The sequence below is a fragment of the Sphaerodactylus townsendi genome, linkage group LG04 (assembly GCF_021028975.2).
Source record: "Sphaerodactylus townsendi isolate TG3544 linkage group LG04, MPM_Stown_v2.3, whole genome shotgun sequence".
Taxonomy (NCBI): Eukaryota; Metazoa; Chordata; class Lepidosauria; order Squamata; family Sphaerodactylidae; genus Sphaerodactylus; species Sphaerodactylus townsendi.
In genome coordinates, this window is record NC_059428.1 from 26,838,300 (window position 1) to 26,858,827 (window position 20,528).

Here is a 20,528-nt window from a genome sequence, read left to right on the forward strand (position 1 = left end):
GGTATATGTTTGGATAGGCTATATTCAAATGCATATCCTTAATATAGTTCCATCCTAGGCAGAGTTACAGCCTTCTGAGGCCATTGAGGGCTTAGAAACGAGTAACTCTGCATGGCACCGATACTGTTGGGTCCAGTGATTCCCCCCCAACAACCACGTTGGATCCTATGACACCCTTCCATCAAGTTTTTCTCCAACAGAGAAAGACTCACTGTTTTCTCCAACAGAGAAAGACTCCTCTATCAGTCTGCTGCTCTATCAGAAAAGGCCATTCTTCGTTGGAGAAAGTCTTTCTCCCTTAGAGGAATCCTTAGCAGAAGACTGTTGTGGCGCCTCCCCTGACCGCCCGTCCCCCTGGGGTGAGTGTGCCGTCCCACCTCCCTTTACCTGGGGGTTGTCCTCCCCAGCCGATGTCTTAAATAGTCTCGCCCACAGGGTGCCTCAGTTTAGGGAGTACCCTGACACCCTTCCTGCACCCTTCCCCTCGCTCTGTTACTTCACTGAGTGAGGGTTGGTCCATCTACTAGGCTTCCCACCACTCCCCCTTCCCTATTGTACCCTCACAGGGATAGGGCTCAACACAGGTCCCCCAGCTTGTTCTCCAGCACAACTGGTCTTCAGATCTCTTCTATCCCTCTCAGCTGGGGCTGGGCGAGCGTCTGGGCTCAGAGCCCCGCCCCTTCGCTCCCCTGGCATGGCGCGTCCACGCCAGCGGGCTGGTCAACTGACCGGTCGAAGGATCGACTGGCTGGTGGATCGACATCCCGTCCAGTTCTCGGGTCCGTGAGTCATCGTGGCAGGGAGGCGGCGTCTCGCCGGGATGGAGAGGCGGAGGATCAACGAGGTCTCCCGCCTCGGCCAGCCAACGCAGCGCCGTCTCTTCTAGGAGAGCGGCCGTTGCTGCAGCCTCCCGTGGCTCCGTTGCAATTCCGGGCGCCACGCTGGTGCTCGCGCCCGGACAACTGTCATAATATCCAACTAAACAAGAGGGATATTTAGACACATTAGGGACAGGGAGGAGCATAGGACCTTGAACAGGACAGATTACAACCTGTTGAACATGCCATATTTGAGAAATTCACAGATTTGGCCAGCTCACTTCAATCTGCCAGTGGAAGAAACAGAGTTCAAAACGTCCACTGTGAAAACAGAAGACAGGAATAAAAATGGAATTTGCATGTAAATCTGAAGTCTCAGACTGTTTAACCTTGAAAGAGGAACAGTTAATAGTCTTGACTGAAGTACTTAAACTTATTAAGAGCGTAATAAAACACAAATCGATCTTGCTTTCTGTACTTTTGTAGTATTTGAGCAAGAGCTTGCTCAAAGTTAATTGCAAGTGCCTTCTATCAAAGGAAAATTGAAACTTTTCCCCAGTAAGACACTATCTGCAGGGCTGCAACTTGCATACAATTGGGGCTTCATAGGCTTCATAAACTTCTTTTGGTTGTGTTTGCTTGCGATCAGATGAGTTTAAATATTGAATGCTCAACCCATTTCAAAGCGCTTAATGAGCACCACTTCATGAATCCTTATAACCTTGCAAAGTAAGCCACAGCTATTTTTTGTCACATTATAGATGGGGAGTGGTGGACCTGAGGTTTGCCCAAAACAAACCATAATGCAAGGCACTGATAGGATTTTAAAGAGGGACTTTCTGCTTCATAATTCCAATTAGCTGCTGAGCATTGTTTGTATTCTGGTAGCACGAGGATATTAGCTAACTGCATTTTTTTCTCCTGCAAAATATAGTAGGATAGACATGCTGTTTGATTAATAATTCTGGAATTTGCACACAGTTTTGTGGTATCATAGTTGGTCTTGATCAGTGCTTCTCAACCTTCCTAATTTCGTGACCCTTTAATACAGTTCCTCATGTTGTGGTGACCCCCAACCCTAACATTTATCCATTTTACAAATGGAGAACACTGATTCAGAGAGTCATAGGTGACCCCTGTGAAAGGGTCATTCGACCCCCAAAGGGGTCCCGACCCCCACCACTGGTCTTGATAAAAACATGACTTCTATTTTTTTAAAAGAAATTCTGCTCAAAGAAGCCGTCAGAATCCTGAAGACTTTGCTGTTCATTGCAAAGTTGATGATATAAACTGGTTCACCCAAGAATTGGTCTGTTAAAATACCTTCTTAAAACCTGGAGATTATCAAGTATTCAGGGAATTTGTTCTTGCTTCGCCAATAAACATTTGATTGAATTGAGTATGCAATTAAATTGAGATTAATTTTTTTAAAAAACCTTGAAACAAACTTGAAATAAGAGATAAGAATAATTAGCAGTATTAGTTTTCCTACATGAACAGTCTTAAGTATTTGCCGTTTGTGCCCAAATATACACTGATGTATGTAGATCAGTGATTCCCAATTTGTTTTGTGTGAAATGTACACTGAAAAAAAATAAGTCAGCATATTGGGTATGTAACACACTAGCTCTACAGTGCTGGAATTAAATGAGTGTGAATGCCAGGAGAATTCTAAGAGGATGGAGCCAGAAAGAAGACTGAGAGTTGGAAAATGTGACACCGCGAGTAAAAACAGCAACTTTGTTGTTTTATTATTTTGATATAGTAGTATTAGTAAATATATTAAGACTATTTCTTGCAGGGTTGTTTAGTTATGTTCGTTTTAATGTTATGTGAAGATACATAAATATAAAAATTGCCCTCAACGGTGACTCTGCCTCTTCCACTTATTTAAGACTCTGTCCAAACCCTGCTTGATAGATGTCTCCACCTCTGTGGCCTTCAAAGCAGCAAGGGCCTGTGCAGTATTGATTCCCACTTTGCTCTGCCAAAAGAGGGAAGATGCATCAGGATTTCCTACCACAGTTGTAGAAAATTACCATTCCCTGTTAGGCACAGGGCAGGGAAGGCAGAAGAATAAGAAGTTGATTTTTAAACCCTGCTTCTCCCTAAAGCAGTGATTCTCAACTTTCCTAATGCTGCGACCCTTTAATACAGTTCCTCGTGGTGACCCCCAGTTTATCCATTTTACAGATGGAGAACACTGATGCACATAGGCGACCCCTGTGAAAGGGTCGTTCGACCCGCAAAGGGGTCTCGGCCCAGAGGTTGAGAACCGCTGCCCTAAAGAAAGGAGTCTTAAAGTGGCTTGCAATTGCCTTCCCTTCTCCCTCACAACTGGTACCCTCTGATCTAGGTGGGGCTGAGAGAGGTGTGACTTGCCCTGGGTCACCCAGCAGACTGTATGTAGAGGAGTGGGGAATCTAATCTGGTTCTCCAAATTAGAGTCAGCTGCTTATCAAATCGTGTTCCCCAGATGACAGTCCGACGTTCTTAATCACTTCACCATGCTGTCTCTTGTGGTATGCCCAATCTTATCAGATCTTGGAAATTAAGCACAGTCAGTGCTTGAGTCGGAGACCACCAAGTAAGTCTCTGCAGAAGAAGGTACTGGCAAACCACATCTGCTTTTCACTTGTCTTGACAATCCCTTGCTAAAGGTTGCCATAGGTCAGTTGTGATAGCACTTGCATGCGTATATGTTAGGCACGGAGGCAGCATTAACGTGAGTTATCCTACTTTTGGGAGGATGGCTGCCAGTTGTTTCGGGAGTTAATCTAGAAAAGATATAATTTTAAAAGGGCGAGTAAAGGATGCCCCCAATTTTCACCCAGGGGAACGATCTGCCCCAGGTGACAAAGATTTGCAGCACGCTTGATGTAATGTAAACCTATTTTCATTTCGAAGCATTATCGAGCCTGTGGAATTTCGATGAACCTGCAATTAGCAAAAATAACAAAGGCTGCAGTTCCAAAAACACTTTTCTGGGAGTAATCCCAGATTCCGCCTGTGAAAGCCTTACTCTTTTCTGGGAGTAATCCCAAGTGATTCCGGCCGTGAAAGCCTTCGACAATAAATCCCAATAGAGTTAGGTGGAATTTAGGATTCCTCCCCAAAAGTAAGTTCCGGTATATTAACAGATTTTCCTTTACTGAACCTGTACCGAATGATGAAGGCTTTCATTGGACATTACAGAAAGCACAAAGGCCTCCTTCAACATTGTCAAGATGTCCTTTTTCCAAACAATGCAGGTGAAGATGCAGTTTCTGTCTCCTCATGCACATATTCATAATCGTAGCTATAATACCTTCACCCTCTTACTTGGGATATTTTCTTTTGTTGCTGGTGATTTTTCTTGACAGTGCCCTAGAGGTGACACATTGGCAGGCATATTAAAATACTTAGGAAGTACAGTGTGTCTTCAGAGTAATGACTGTCAAGTGTCTGGAGGATTGCCTGAATTCCACTTCCTTGTACAGTTTTGACATTATGATAAATGTCCCAACTGGCTGCAGTCTCCGTGAATGTAATACTTTTTATTTAGGAGACTTCGGTCCTTTGCCTCCACAGCATTTTCCGAGTTTTATGACAGTAAAATTAAATATGTTTAAAAAGTCATACTGTTTTCTCTCTTTGTTTCAAACGGACTCATGAAGGATATATTCTCTCTCTCTCTCTCTCTCTCTCTCTCTCTCTCTCTCTCTCTCTCTCTCTCCCCCCCTCCCTCCCTCCCTCCCTCCCTCTCCAAATGGCAAGCTAGGGTTGACAAATTTCTAAGCTAATTTGCAGATATGGTCTGACAAATATCCTCCAGCAATCAGTAAGGTCATGTATTAATTATGATTAGAAAATTGCATTTTCACCCTTTTCAAAGAGGAAAATTTACTAGGTGCATACCAAAGAACATTTTAAGGAATCCTCAATAGATGTGTGATTAATTTTGAGAAACCTCCTGCAGTACTGCCAGTTGGTTCCAAGGTTATATATCTAGAAATGTTCCAGTCGGTCCCTGTGTAAATAGGTACAGGACTAGTTTGGTAGTATTTAAGGTTACTCTGAAAAGCGTAGCTGAATCTTGAGTGCAGGATGTCTTCAAGGTCATCCAGAACGCTGCACAAAATAGAGGATGGGGATTTATTGTCGAAGGGTTTCATGGACAAAATCAACCGGCTGTTGTGGGTTTTCCGGGCTGTGTGGCCATCGTCTGGTAATTTTTGCTCCTGATGTTTTGCCCGTATGTATGGCTGGCATCTTCAGAGGCATGTGCCACACAGCCCGGAAAACCCACAACTGACAGGAGAATGGGAATGTTCCACTCGCACAGACAACCATGCGTGTGCTGCTGTGGTCTCCATGTCTGGGGATTCCATTGCCTATTTCTGCCAGTTTGAATCACTGGGTGACATGCTTTGGCCAGATATGCATTGATACTGTTGTCTTCTCAGGCATTCTTGGCTTGAACCATGAACTGTGAAGTGTGAAGCTAGAGTTTAGCCTAGTAAGATTCCCGGGCCTTGCAATTTGATAGGCACCATGAAGCCTTTGAACGGTGCTCTTCACCAGACCAGAGCCTCCTCCTGCCTGCTGTGCTCAGGATTCCTGCTCTATCTTCAGTTCCTACAATTACCTAGCTTACCTCAGCTGAGCTTGTCCTAGCCCCAGTCTGTTTCTTACAGAGAGCATCAAACATCATGGCTGTTTTCTTGGGCTGTATTCAGATATCACTGAACTGCAGTTTTCATTAAATTCCAGTTCAGCACGACAGCTGAATGTTAGTCATTAAGTCGAAATTCAGGAATCCTTGCAGAAGCTACGGCTTGCTTGGGTGCACTGCCCCAGGGCATAAAGTCATGGCTGCACAGTAGCGAAAGCCTCCCTGTTGCTCCCAAAACAGTCAGCCCATCCGTAGCAGGCAAACTGGGGTTTCTGAGAAGACTCTGGTTAATTTGCTCTACTGTGTTGTTTTAAACTGAGCTTGTCAGAGCTTGGAAGCTGAGCAGGGTCAGGACTTGGATGGGAGACCACCAAGGAAGGCTGGGGCTGCTATGCAGCGGAGGGCATTTCTTGCCTTGAAAATCCCATGAGGTGAAATTAATTATCCTTCTTTTACACCCACTGGTTCCATGAAATGTGATCCCCTCCCCAATATTATCTCTCTCTGGTTGAGATGGGTTTTCTGGGCTGTGTGGCCGTGGTCTGGTGGATCTTGTTCTTTACGTTTCGCCTGCATCTGTGGCTGGCATCTTCAGAGGTGTATCACAGAGGGAAGTCTGTTAACACACTGTGCCCAGGACTGGACTCAGTTTGTAACAGACTTCCCTCTGTGATACACCTCTGAAGATGCCAGCCACAGATGCAGGCGAAACGTTAGGAACGAGATCCACCAGACCATGGCCACACAGCCTGGAAAACCCACAACAACCAGTTGAATCTGGCCGTGAAAGCCTTTGACAATTATCCCTCTCATTTTACTGGCAGGTCACAACCTATTTATGGTGACTCCATAGGCAAGAGATGTTCAGAGGTGGTTTGCCATTGCCTCTGTCTGCATAGCAATCCTGGAGTTCACTGTTTATCTCCCATCCAAGTACTAACCAGGGCCATCCCTGCTTAGCTTCAGAGATCTGATAAGATTGGGATGGCCTGGGCGATACAGATCACAACAAATATTGTCTAGCTCAGGGGTCTGCAACCTGCGGCTCTCCAGATGTTCATGGACCACAATTCCCATCAGCCAATTGGCCAAGGTGACAGGGGCTGGTGGGAATTGTAGTCCATGAACATCTGGAGAGCCACAGGTTGCAGATCCCTGGTCTAACTAGATATTAAACTTCCCTGGGTAAAGTCTTGCAGGGCACTGTTGCTTTGTAACTTTCATTCAGTTCAGTGGGACCTGGGCAGGCCCCGTTAAAATGAACAGTGCTTGCATTCCATGTGTGCAGCGTGCCTGCAGAATTGCTCCCCGCCTTCTCCATTTGGCTCAATGATGCTTGATTGATGTGATGAGGCAGACAAACAAGTGTTGCTGAGATAGCACAGGGTACCAAAAGACCCCGTGCTTGGAGGAATCTTCACTACGTTGGATTTTTCATGTTGTCCGCTTTCAAATCTGTTTTCATCCAGTTCTGGTTTGTCAGCTTGTCTGGGTTTTCTCCCCTTTCTCCTAGTTCACTGTTAGTGTGTCTCTACTCACCCCCCCCCCCTTCCTTCTTCAAAGGTAACATTTTAAAGGGAGCAGGTAGTTTTTCAGAGAAATGGGCGAGTGACACAGGTTGACAGGCTATTGCAAAGTAGGTCACAACAGAGTAGTTGGGAAATTGGATTGGAGTAGGTAGAAAATTGAGTATTGGCTTGGAGGGGCAAGGAGCTTATACGAAATGCACTAGAATTGGACAAGTCACAGTTATGCTCCTGGAGTGGCACGAAGTGACCTATTTCGTGGAATACTTTGTTAGGGAGGTGGTGGGGAAAAGAGCAGATTGCTGTGTCCTTTCCGCTTCATCTGAAGTTGGAGTTATTCTGGCTTTCTTTTTGCCTCCCCTTCTGTAGAGCTGAGGCAAACAAATGTCATGTAACAAATGTCAAGTATCTTGGTGTTTGTGTGTTCTTTGGGTGTCAAGCATGGGGTTGGAAATCTAGGTTGCTATTCCTGTTCTGCAAAGCTCTGTGAGAAGAGGAACCTCCATAGAGACGGCCACATTCTTATGCTTTCCTGTGCACACACACACATCCCATGCCCTCCTGTAGAAATTCTAGGAATACAGTGACAGAAGGAAGGGAGATCTCAGGAGAAAAAAGCCCAGGGCAGCAAAAAGTGAAGCACCCCACCTTCTGGTTCTCATGCTGCACCTTGTGGCTCTTCTTCTTCTCCTCCTTCTACCCCAGGGGCTGATGGGAATTGTAGTCCATGAACATCTGGAGAGCTGCAGGTTGCAGACCCCTGTTCTACCCCCTCCATCTTGAAACAGAGGAGGGGTTGCCTGGGTTCCCAAGAAGAGTTTTTCCTGTGTTCTGACTTATAATAGGCAGATATTCATTCATTCATTCATTCATTCATTCATTCATTCATTCATTCATTCATTCATTCATTCATTCATTCATTCATTCATTCATTCATTCATTCATTCATTCATTCATTCATTCATTCATTCATTCATTCATTCATTCATTCATTCATTCATTCATTCAATACTTTAGATTTATTTGCCAGGGCAGCGCACAACACGATATAATAGTTAATAATATAATTAAAACCAATAACAATACAAACATTCTAATAAAACCAGAATAAAACTCAGATGGCAATAAAAACCCTCCCTTCCTCCCCCCCACCCCCAAGCCCACTGGAGGCCTGGACGATGGAACCATGGAGTTTGAAGTTGTAGTGCTCCCTCCTTAGAACTAGCCTGAATTGCAGCCGACAGCACTGTTTGCTCAGGGTATCTGCTGTTACAGCAGTTCCTCCAAAAGCCTCGGGGTCTGAGGCTCTTTTCCTCTCATGGCCGGGACTCCACCCACCCACCCACCCCCCACCCTCCTGGTACATGTGGCATCGGCGGGTTGTGGAGGTCACTATTAAAACCAATCTGACAATCACAGTATACCATTAAAATCAGAGCTAAAAACATATAGACAAAAACAACATAATAAATGTAATAAATAAATAAACATTTACAACAATGGAAACATTATAACATGATTGTTTCGCTCCATGTTTGACAGCTGACTAATTTCTCTTTCTTTTTGCTCCTCCTTTATGCTGTTTCAGTTACTTCAGTTGATTTATTTTTATAATGGAGGGAATTAATATTACATTTTTGAACTTACCAGAAGTAAACCATTTGCATGCGCTGGAATGGTCATCAAAGATCAAAGCAGTACAAGCAATTTTGGGTTCCAAAACAGGAAAAGAGACTTGGATATGGCTATTCGGTTAAAAATGCTTTGCTGGGAGAAAGTGCATGAGCATCTTTGGGCCTCCATTTGGGGGAAAAGCAGGATGGAAAATGCCTAAATATCATCGAGGCCAGTGATGGCGAACTTATGGTATGGGTGCCACAGGTGGCACTCAGAGCCCTCTCTGTGGGCACGCGCAAACAGAGTCCCCAGCATGTAGGCGCAGGCACAGACCCGCTGGGCGCAGGAATTACATTAGCATTAAACCTAAGACCTAGTTTTGGGGAAGCAGTGTAGGTAACCCTATTAAGCACTGTTAATCATGCAAAGAACTAAAGCATGATCCTTTACCTGGGAGTAAGCTCAGTTGCTGGCAATGGGGCTTGCTTCTGAGTAAACCCTCCTAGGGTCGTGACTCACCCGTTGGAAGAGTTGCAAGGTTGCTTCAAAGCAAAGCCATCGACTACCACCAAGCTTACTCCCAAGTAACGCAAGTCTCGGAGCCAACCGTTTTTTCTAAACTAAAACCTCAGTATTCAGGTTAAATTACCGTGTTGGCACTTTGCGATAAATCAGTGGGTTTTGGGCACTCGGTCTCGAAAAGGTTCGCCATCGCTGATCTAGGCTAAATTAATCAAAACATCATCACTCTGTCTCACACCTTGCACACTGAGATTTTACAATATCATAGCAACTCCCTCCCCGCTCCCCCAGGCATGGCATTTTAAAGGGTAATGGTATATTGACTTCCGCATGGTACATAGGTTGGCATTAAAGGGAATAAAGGGACTTAAATCTACTCTGTATCACTCCTGGGGAAAGAGTCAGACGTTCATTCAAATAAATGAATAAAAATTAAAAGATAACCTGCCATTCATTTAATGGGCCTTTCAGTACCATGGAGGAAAAGACCATGGTGTGCTGGCTTCTGATGAGAGCCAAGGGCTACAAAGAGAATTTCCTTGGCAGACCGCATAGATGCCATTACAGAATCTCAATGGAAAAGATAAACCTCGTACAAATGAAGGCAAAATTAGATCACTCTTCAGTCATGCATTTATTATTTTATACTTGAGTACCAAGGGTAAGTGGCAAATAGAAACTAGGAAGTCTGTAAAATGATCAGGATGGGTTTTCGCCTTAAAAATACCTTTATCTTTTTTTTTAAAAAAATGGTTTAATTGGTTTGATTTTTTTCACTTACAGGAAAAGAGGTTAAAAGAAAAGGCAGCTAGGAGAGAAGCCAGGAAGAGAAATGCAAAGGTAAGGTTGATTTCAATTTGGGGTGGGTTGTTTGGAAAAAAAAACAACATTTACAAAACCACTTGTGATGACTTTTTCTTTTCATGTGTTACCATATAGCCTCTGATTTTTTCATATCCTGGTTATGTAGAAAGGAGCGGGGGGAAAACAGGTGTCAGAGTTGAGTGCCGTCCAAAACAGAATTAGAGCCCTCTAAGCCTCCTGACTTCAATGGATTTAGACGGATGTGACTCTGCTTAGGATTGTACTACAAATAAGCCAGAAAAGATACTGAAGTCATAGTGCAAAAGGTAAAATACTGGCTCAGGGTTTTGTGACAGTGATAATGGAAAAATTCATTACTGGGAATGACTAAGTAAAAGTTGTTGTTGTTGTTGTTATTGTTGTTGTTGTTGTTGTTATCGTTGTTGTTGTTGTTGTTGTTGTTTGTTTATTCATTCAATTTGGTATACCGCCCCATCCCCGGAGGGCTCTGGGCTGTGTACAACATCAACATAAAATACAATAACAAGAGGTTAAGACACTGGAAGCGCTAGAGCAGGGGTAGGGAACCTGCGGCTCTCCCCCCCCCCCCCCACCCCCCCCCCCCCCCACCCCCCCCCCCCCCCACCCCCCCCCCCCCCCCCCCCCCCCCCCCCCCACCCCCCCCCCCCCCCACCCCCCACCAAGTGGCAGGGCTGATGGGAATTGTAGTTCATGAACATCTGGGAGACCACAGTTTGAAGACCCCTGGTCTAAATAGAACATTATTTATAACATTTGTACCTCATCTCATACTAGCATCTCAAGGCAGCTTACAAAGATTAAAAAACACAATTAAAAACACCATGAAGAAAATATTAAAACTAAAACAACCATAAAAATCAAATTAAAATAACTTGTACTCCCTTCCCAAGACCAGAAGCTGTACAGGGAATTTCCAGGGAGGTTAACCAAAAGGGTAGGCTGGCGCATAGCGAATCTTCAAGGGGAGAAAATATCAGAGCCATTGTAAGGTCTGGCCCAACCTTATAGGCAAACTAGGCAGTTGGCCAGGGCACCAGGTTTTAAGGAGTGCCAAGTTATAAGAGAATGTCTCTTTTGTATTTTTAAGTTAATAATTCTCTCTTATAAATAAAAGTGTCAAATACCGTATGCATTTTTATCTATGAGTGGAAGGCGCTAGAGCAGGGGTAGGGAACCTGCGGCTCTCCAGATGTTCAGGAACTACAATTCCACCCCCCCCCCCCCCCACCCCCCCCCCCCCCCACCCCCCCCCCCCCCCACCCCCCCCCCCCCCCACCCCCCCCCCCCCCCACCCCCCCCCCCCCCCACCCCCCCCCCCCCCCACCCCCCCCCCCCCCCACCCCCCCCCCCCCCCACCCCCCCCCCCCCCCACCCCCCCCCCCCCCCACCCCCCCCCCCCCCCACCCCCCCCCCCCCCCACCCCCCCCCCCCCCCACCCCCCCCCCCCCCCACCCCCCCCCCCCCCCACCCCCCCCCCCCCCCACCCCCCCCCCCCCCCACCCCCCCCCCCCCCCACCCCCCCCCCCCCCCACCCCCCCCCCCCCCCACCCCCCCCCCCCCCCACCCCCCCCCCCCCCCACCCCCCCCCCCCCCCACCCCCCCCCCCCAGTTCTCCAGATTAGAATCCACCTGCTCTTAACCACTACACCACGCTGGCTCTTTTGCATGCTGAAGGTTCCAGCTTAAATTCCCAGTGTTTCCAGTTAAATGGATAACGAGGACCTCTACTTGAAACCTTGAATCACAGACAATGCTGACCTTGAAAGGCTGACACAATATATGGCAGCTTCGTGACTATTCCCACAACAGCGGCTAAGATGTGGCAAGGAAACTTTACTGTTTGAAACTTTGGGAAGAATATTCTTGTAACTGAAACTTGAAATGCTCACAGCGTAGATAATTTCCGGAGGCAGGCCTTCCAATGAAGATGTAAATGCAGACCACATGTGGAGATATAATTTTGCACTGGCATATTTAGTGCAGCAGGAAGATCAGCCTGTGCAGAGGACATTGGCTGAAGTGATTCTTTTCCCCAGGATGGAGGTCGAGGCGTGTGCGTCATTTCCCCACTCGTATCTTATTATGTTGCACCTAAATAACCATGATTTGTGCTTGGCACTTAGCAAAGATTGGATTCCTTTGAGCAAGCTCCTGATGTTATTTTCCTCTCCGTGCTGTCAGTGGAGCTTGGAGAAGAGGACTGGAGAATAATTCACATCGTGGTTCAGAAGCAGATAAGTAATTACTCTTAGCTCAGGAAGAAGAAAGACTGGTCATGCTGAGTAGTAATAGTAGCTCTGCATTGCAAGGTAGCTTTCAGGAAGAACATTTTACAGGGTGATGCAACTCAGACAAGACGTGTGTGTTTTGCATTTTGGGGTCCCCAGGGCCGGTAGCTGAAGGCTGGGGGTAGGAACCTGAACTGGGACAGGAAAAACAGCCTGGAACTGGAGCCATTGTTGGTGCTGTTGTAAAGTTCATATTCCCCCTATCTAGAGTCCTGTTGGAGGAGGCTTACAAGTAAAACCATCATAAAAACATCAACTGCCAATATAAAAACAAGCCATTAAAAACAAACCAGGTTAACAAAAACAGCATAAAACAACCATTCAGTGCCTTAAGAAATATCTGTAAGAAATATATTTCAATCATGCCCAAAACGTCTAAAACAGAAAATATTTTGGTGATCAGCATGAAAAGAAAAGATTTTGGCATGCCCCTTAAATGACAGGGTGGCAGGTGCCAAGCAGGCCTCCAGGGGGAGGGCATTCCCAAGGCAAGGTTTTCCCATGCAAGGTAAGAGCTTGCAGGGTTCAGAATAGGGGCTGCATTTTTAATGATCTGTCCAGGTGAGAACTTCTAGGGCAGGCTATTGGGATTTAGTTGCAGAATTTTAATTTTTATTCTCCTGGTCAGACCAGCAATTGATTCATTTCATAAACACAATTTATTTGAGAAGCCTTAATACAGAGAGAAATATGTGCTATAGGAAACCCTGCAGAATCTACCCAGTTGCTCAGCCGTTTCGAAATGACTATTCTTCCTTTATAGCACCTGGGACATTGCACTTCTGTTGACCTGATCTGCTCATATCACACCTCCTTTTTATGCCTCTTGCCATAACCACTCATGCTGGGGGGGGGGGGGGGGGAAGGGAGGGAGATTGAGGGGAGATATCACATCATGGTTAAATGCAAGAAAATTGACCAAAAAATGTATTGTCGAAGGCTTTCATGGCCGGAATCACTGGAGTGTTGTGGGGTTTTCCGGCTGTATGGCCGTGTTCCAGTGGCATTTTCTCCTGACGTTTTGCCTGCATCTGTGGCTGGCATCTTCAGAGGATCTGATGGTAGTAAAGCAAGTGGAGTACATATACCTGTGGAATGTCCAGGGTGGGAGAAAGAACTGATTATGCAATTTCATTGTTACTTACATGTGCAAAAATGAGTGGATTCCACTCAACACATGCAAATCACACTTGCTAATTGCAACCTTTACACTTGTTAACCGGTGCAAATGGTTCTTTCTCCCACCCTGGACATTCCACAGGTATATATACTGCACTTGCTTTACTACCATCAGATCCTCTGAAGATGCCAGCCACAGATGCAGGCGAAACATCAGGAGAAAATGCTACTGGAACACAGTTGTACAGCCCGAAAACCTGACAACACTCCACTAACAAAAAACCCCTTATCTAACTTAATTTGTTTTGTTAAGTGCTCCTTAGCTTAACAGTCTGTTGGTTCTTGGTGCAGTAAAGCACATTATTTTAGACACACACACACACACACACACACACACACCATTTCTTCAAGGCCCTGAATTCTTTATTTGGGGAGAAAACATGAGAATGGGCTCCCATTGGGGGAAAAAACCTGGCATCTGCAGCTCAAATTCTAGCAAGAGTTCAAGGGAGCCCAATATAATGTGTAGATATAGCCATCCCAAAGTGACAACTGTCTGAGGAATTAAATTGGAAGCTCCCTCCCTCCTTGCTCTAAAATGTTTAGTTGTTCTTCTAGCAGCAGTGCTTGGAGACTTCCACAGTTCACCCAAGGTCAGGATCAAGAAGCCGCATGTGGGCATTCAGATTTAATACACTGGAAAGAAGCTGTAAACCAAGTGTGTGCCATTACTAAAGGAGCTGCTGCAGTCTAACAGAAATACTGGCTTGTTTTATGTCGCAGTCCAGGAAAAGACAGCTTCTGGAAATTCAGTTTGAGCGGAGCAGATTATGAAAATATTACTTGTCGTTTGAGCTATTCAGTTATGTGGGCTCCCATTCCATTCAGAATTAGAATTAGAATTAGAAGAAGAAGAAGAAGATGATGATGATGATGATGATGATGATGATGATGATGATGATGATGATTTATACCCCCCCTTTCTCTCCTGTAAGGGGTTTACAATCTTCTTTCCCTCTCCCACACACAACAAACACGCTGTAAGTTGGGTGGGGCTGAGAGAGCTCCGAAGGGCTGTGACTAGCCCAGGATCACCCAGCTGGCATGTGTTGGAGTTTACAAGCTAATCTGGTTCACCAGATAAGCTTCTATCTCAAGTGGCAGAGCAGGGAATCAAACCTGGTTCTCCAGATTAGAGTGCACCTGCTCTTAACCACTACACAATGCTGGCCACTACACAATGATTTTTAGATTCCACTGCTATTTTAGGGGTGAACTTGAGCCGTTCAGAAATGCTACAAGCCCCTAATCTTGAATAGCCCAGTAATGTGGTAGGACCAGAAACTCCTGCTTCCCCTGAAATATCTGTGGAGAGTGGAGTTTCAAAACTAGAAAAGATACAGGAATGATCAGGAGCCACTGCACTGCTCTTTGTGGCATTCTTAAATGTCTTGAGTTCAGCCACAGATTGGACCCTGGTCATCTAGTCCGGTCCTTTAGCAGCCATCAAATTTCAGTTAATGTGTAACCACGACGTAGGTGAGACAGAAGGGAGGCATGGAAGATACGAGGGTACTGGCAAGATGTTGGAGAGGCTGGAACTAGGGGCCACAAGGAAGGACCAGTTAAGAGGAGAGTCAATCTGCCTCCTTTAGAAACTCCTTGACAAAACCGCTCCAGTCTTTCCATTTTAATGTTCATTGCTTCCTTCCCCTTTTTCTACAACCCTGGGAACAACAATTCTTGTTTCTTTCTTTTTTTGATGATGATGATGATGATGATGATGATGATGATGATGATGATGATGCAGTTCTCACTGTAGTCATACTAGAATCATACTTGGTGTCATTATATAGGATGGCAACAAGCGTCAATCTGTATGTAAGAAAATGATCTTTTGTGTGTGGCTCTTACAGCCATGAGATAACCTGGCCTCCTCAGCAATATTTTCCTTCCCATTCATTCTTTAAACTGTTCTTGTTAGCAAAGATCAGGAAACATCTGAGCTTGTTTTGCTTTTGAGTGAAGTTCAATAAACCCAAGGATCTTATTGAGTGATCCTCACAACATTTGACTAGGTAGAAAATGACCATCTGTGTGAAATGCTTTATAGCTGTGGTGGCGAACCTATGACCCTCCAGATGTTCATGGACTACAATTCCCAATTGGCCATGCTGTCAGGGGCTGATGGGAATTGTAGTCCGTGAACATCTGGAGTGCCACAGGTTCGCCACCACTGCTTTATAGTCTTCTGAGTACTTCAAATACTTCAAATACATTATCTCAGCGATTGTTAACAGCAGCATCAGAAGGCAGGTGAATATTCTTCTCTCCATTATATATTCTTCTCCCCAGAGAAGAATATTCTTCTCCCCAGAGCCCTTCAGGGGTGGGCAGTATACTAAATTTAATAAATAACAATAATTATTATTATGTGAACTGAAGTTGACAGAGAGCCAGTTCATGCCTGAGAAGATAACTGAACCAGTAGTCTCTTGGTTGCCACTGCACTACCCAGCTCCCCTGGCCTGGACAAATCACTATGGCTAAATCGACAGATTGTCCTTGTGAAGATATTAGCACTCCTAAACAAAGTAGTGTGCAGTGTTGCAGCTAAGATCTAGGAGTTCCAGGTTTGAATCACTACCTTGGCATGGATGCTTGCACGGTGACGTTTGGACAAGTCACTCAGGTTGACCCACCTCACAGAGCTGTTGTGAGGACAGAGTGGAAGAAAGGAGAATTATGTTGGATCCCCACTGGGGATAAGAAAAGTGGGGTATAAATTAAGCAAAGATTCTATGTCTTTTGAAAACCAGGAATTTAGAAGGGTGCATCTTCTTCGGATTGCACTATTAATATTTTTTTTTAATTTCCCCACCTTTTAACATTGACAAAACAAACTGCAGTTGCGCATGAAGAAGTTGCTCATACTTTGTGCACACAGGTAGGAGAGGTGTTGAAGTTGCAGAGGTGTAGGTTTACCATATATACTTATGTATAAGTCGAGTTTTTCAGCACATTTTTTGTGCTGAAAAAGCCCCCCTCGACTTATACACGAGTCAGGTGTATTTTAAAAAATATTTTAGGGTTTTTACTTTGTCAGCCGCCAGGGAGCACAGTTTTTAGGCTAGCGGCACCAAATTTCAGGGTATCATCAGGTGACACTCCTGATGATAGCAGCCAAGTTTGGTAAAGTTTGGCTCAGGGGATCCAAAGTTATGGACCCCCAAAGTGGGTGCCCCCATTGTTTCCAATGGGAGCTAATAGTAGATGGGGCTATATTTTGAGGGTCCATAACTTTGGACCCCTTGAACCAAACTTCACTAAACCTGGGTGGTATCATCAGGATAATCTCTTGCTGATACCAGCCAGGTTTGGTGATGTTTGGTTCAGGGGGTCCAAAGTTATGGATCCCCAAAGTGGGTGCTCCCATCCCCCATTATTTCCAATGGGAACTAATAGTAGATGGGGCTACCCTTTTGAGGGTCCATAACTTTGGACCCCCTGAACCAAACTTCACCAAATCTGGGTGGTGTCATCAGGAGGGTCTCCTAAAGATACTCTGAAATGTTGGTACTGCTAACATAAACATTCCTCCCCTGACAGGTTGTGTGAGTGTCCCTTCTAAAAGGATACCTGCCATGTGCAATTTTAAAAATATGTACACTAAAAATAATGAACTATTCTTTTAAAAAGCAGGGTAGTTTTGAGTCACAGTGAACAGGCATGTTCATTCCAATTTTATTGTAAGATCCACTGTTTAAACCCTTCCTTACAAAAAAGCTAAGGTTTTTGTACTTTTAAAGTTATTGTTGATACCATATTGTTCTTGTTGACCCTCTTTTCCACTTACGGAGCTAGTTTACTGTTTTTCTTTGAAATAAATATTCAAAAACATTTAACCTACTGATGCCTCAATTAATGTAATTTTATTGTTATCTATTTTTATTTTTTAAATTTAGCAGTAGCAGCAGTGTCTAGAATTCTGATCTGGTTGCAAACGTTATGTGGACATAAAACAAAAAGCCCTGGCAAGATAGTCTGAATAGCCACTCTGACAAATAGCAGACACTATAGGGTGGCCTCTCTCCACTTTGTAACTTGTGAACACGGCTATTGTCATTCCTTGGATCCAGCCCCTCTTATTCTTCCTGAAACCTTTGATGTCCCAAAAAGATATCTTTGCACACAGAACGAGATACATCTTAACAGCATTATTAGAGTTGGTAGCATAATAAAACAGAAAGAAATTATTGCAGCACAGTTTGAAATCCAAAAGTGAGAAGTTATATTAAATTCAAGCCAACAAAAAGGGACCATAGAGATATTAGAATCTCTTTTATGTTCAGCGTACATAAAATTGGCGCTTAATCTGCATCAATTTCATAAAAGATAATAGTTTCTCTAATTGCGGTATCCAGAACAAAGTCCTTTTAACTGCAGTCTTCAAAGTTCTACAAATGCTCATTTTAAAAAAATGTTGCAGAGGAAGGAGAAAAGCCCATGCAGCTACACTGGAAATCCGGTTAGTCATGACCCTCTCTTATGTCTTGAAAGGGAAGGAAGTGATAGAAATTGCTTTGGGGCAGCACATAAAGGGTGAACAGAAGTCTATGGGAAGAGTAAGGACAGCATAGAAATGGGAGTTGAAATTAGATACCAGGCTGCAAAATGTACATTAATGCACATACATTGCACACATACCACGAAGAGCCCTTCTATGTTATGTAGGAATCATGAGTTCCCCCTTATGCTTTCTGATTACCACTTACTGTAGTTTGAAGGGGTGGGGGTGGGGTCATGAATGTTATGTGTGCGTAACTATTCTGTGTTCTGATATCTGTGTCAGACTCAGGCAGTCTCCTCTAACTATGCTGGACAGGCTTTCCTACCTTTTCTACAACAGATCTGCCTTGGTGATAGTGCATCTGCTCCAGGATGAAGGGAACCTGTTTTCCCTTATGGCAAATCCCCCTTCTCAAGGCACCAGAGAACTGAAACAAGTTCAACAAACAAAAGTGAAATTTATTGAACAAGGTGGGATCAGGAGATATTTCAAATGGATGGAAATCAGGCAAGAGATAACTATGCATGCAGAGGTGGGATCCAGCAGGTTCTCACAGGTTCCCGAGAGTAGGTTACTAATTATTTGTGTGTGCCGAGAGGGGGTTACTAATTGGTGATTTTGCCACGTGATTTTTGCCTTAGTTATGCCCCTCCTCTCAGCAGTAGCGCGCAGAACTTGAAGCAGTCTAGCAGGAGGTGCACCGGCATGCGTGGCAGCCTGCTCCTGCGTGCATTCGTTTCCCGCCCAAGGACTGGCGCAGCAGCTGCGTCCTTGCTACAGCCCCTCCCAGGAATGCCCCGCCACGCCCCCGTCGTGCCCTGCCCAGCTCCATTGGCACTACGCCAGTTTGAATCCCACCACCATGGGAACCTGATACTAACATTTTTGGATCCCACCACTGTATACATGCAGTTATCAGTTTTTGTTTATTCCTTTAAGATGCTTCAAATAGCTGTTAGTGGCTAATGGATTCACGTTGACCCTGAGTTCTAACAGGCTGGTACTCGTTCACACAGTATTCGTACAGCCTTAGCACCGTTAGCTACCCACTTCACATAAATCTCCCTCCTGAGGTAAAACACTAATACACCAGACTGGGAATCCACCTGTGTGTATAATTCCCGTTCTAACTGGCTTAGGAATTCTTCATCCGGAAGATATATTCCCTTCCCTTTTATTTATAGTCACCTGTGTGAAGTTTCACTATTATTCCACCTTCAGCTTTGACGGCTAAATAAAATTCCCAGTTCCTCTGTCTGGCATATTTTCTGCTTTCAGCACACACTGACCTCAGTATATTTCAAATCAGTTCCTTTTGTTGATTGAGATTCCCTCAGAATAGATATTTAACATGTGCGGTTAAGGGACTTGATGTTAACTCCCAGGAATCCAAATCCAAAAGCTTACAGAACTTTCCCTCTCAGAGATACTTCCTCCCTGGCAGCATATGGTCACGGGGCTGTGCAGCAGTGGGCCCCAGACGCAGAGCTCCAAGGGGGCAGTGTGGGGGTTGCGACGTACCGGGCATGCGCCCCTGTGGGGGTGTGGCACAGCGTGGCGGGGGCGTTTTTGGGCGGGATAGGGCAGAGGACATACCACTACGCTTTCCCCCCTTGCTACGCCTCTGTTGGGCCCTGCCAGAAGTCCTTGTTCCCAGCAGCCGCTGCACCCGATTCTGGTTTTCTTTGGCTGTTTCCAGCATTTTTATATGTTGAAGAATTCCACCACCACCACCACCCCCATTTTAAATCAGAACATTTCAATTCCAGTGCTTCCTCCTCCCTGCTGCCATTTGCAGCTTGTGTTCATGCATGACTTAACAGCAGCATGCCCTCTTTGCTCTCATTGGCAACTCTGAGAAATAATCATGACAATCAGCAATCAGAAAAACATTGTTGCTGTGCTGGTTAATTATTTTTGAAATGACTATTCAAATTAATTGAGGCTTCTGGGATCATTAAGATTCCAGCTGCTGAAAGGGCCTGTGAGCATATTGCTGAACTTCTTGTTTTGAAATCTGTTAGGGTGGTTTCAAAGATTTAGGATCTTGCAAAATGTTCTCCCCTCTTCTCCATTATGCCATCTCTGAGCAGAATTGGCAGAGAACTGTGTGGCAGCGAAATCAAATTGTCCTAATATTTTAAAAAATATATTTTAAAACGGGAGTTGGAACTTGGAAAACACTAAGAAAGTTTTATTAAACTTTTTAAAACTCGTAGAACAGGAATTGTGCACGACTTTTTTTTTCTTTAGGAGAACAAGAATATTAGAAAACAGTGAGCAGGTTTTTAAGTTCCCCGAATACCATATGTCATCAAACTGTTTGTGCAGGAGAGAAATATGGGGAGAAAGATTAAGGGAACAGGAATTCCTCTTCCACCTTTGCTTGATTGTATGTGAACATATAAGCTACTGAAAAGTTCTGTGGAACTGAAAACCTTGCCTGCCATTTTGTGATAATTTGGTTAGTCCTAATAAAAATTTTAGATGTCTTGTTCCAGTACACACAGTTCTATCCGTTCTTTGACTACTTAAAAGTTCATTACTAAGAAAAGTTTGCTGTGGTTT

General features: G+C 44.7%; 1 protein-coding gene across 1 annotated transcript in view; it reads left to right on the forward strand.

The window, feature by feature from the left end:
* Positions 1–20,528, forward strand: part of DDX10 (DEAD-box helicase 10) — a 249,973-nt gene that overhangs the window by 168,633 nt on the left and 60,812 nt on the right. The window contains exon 16 of the mRNA XM_048495099.1: positions 9,921–9,977. Within this exon, the coding sequence (XP_048351056.1) occupies positions 9,921–9,977 (57 nt within the window). The remainder of the gene's footprint in view (positions 1–9,920; positions 9,978–20,528) is intronic.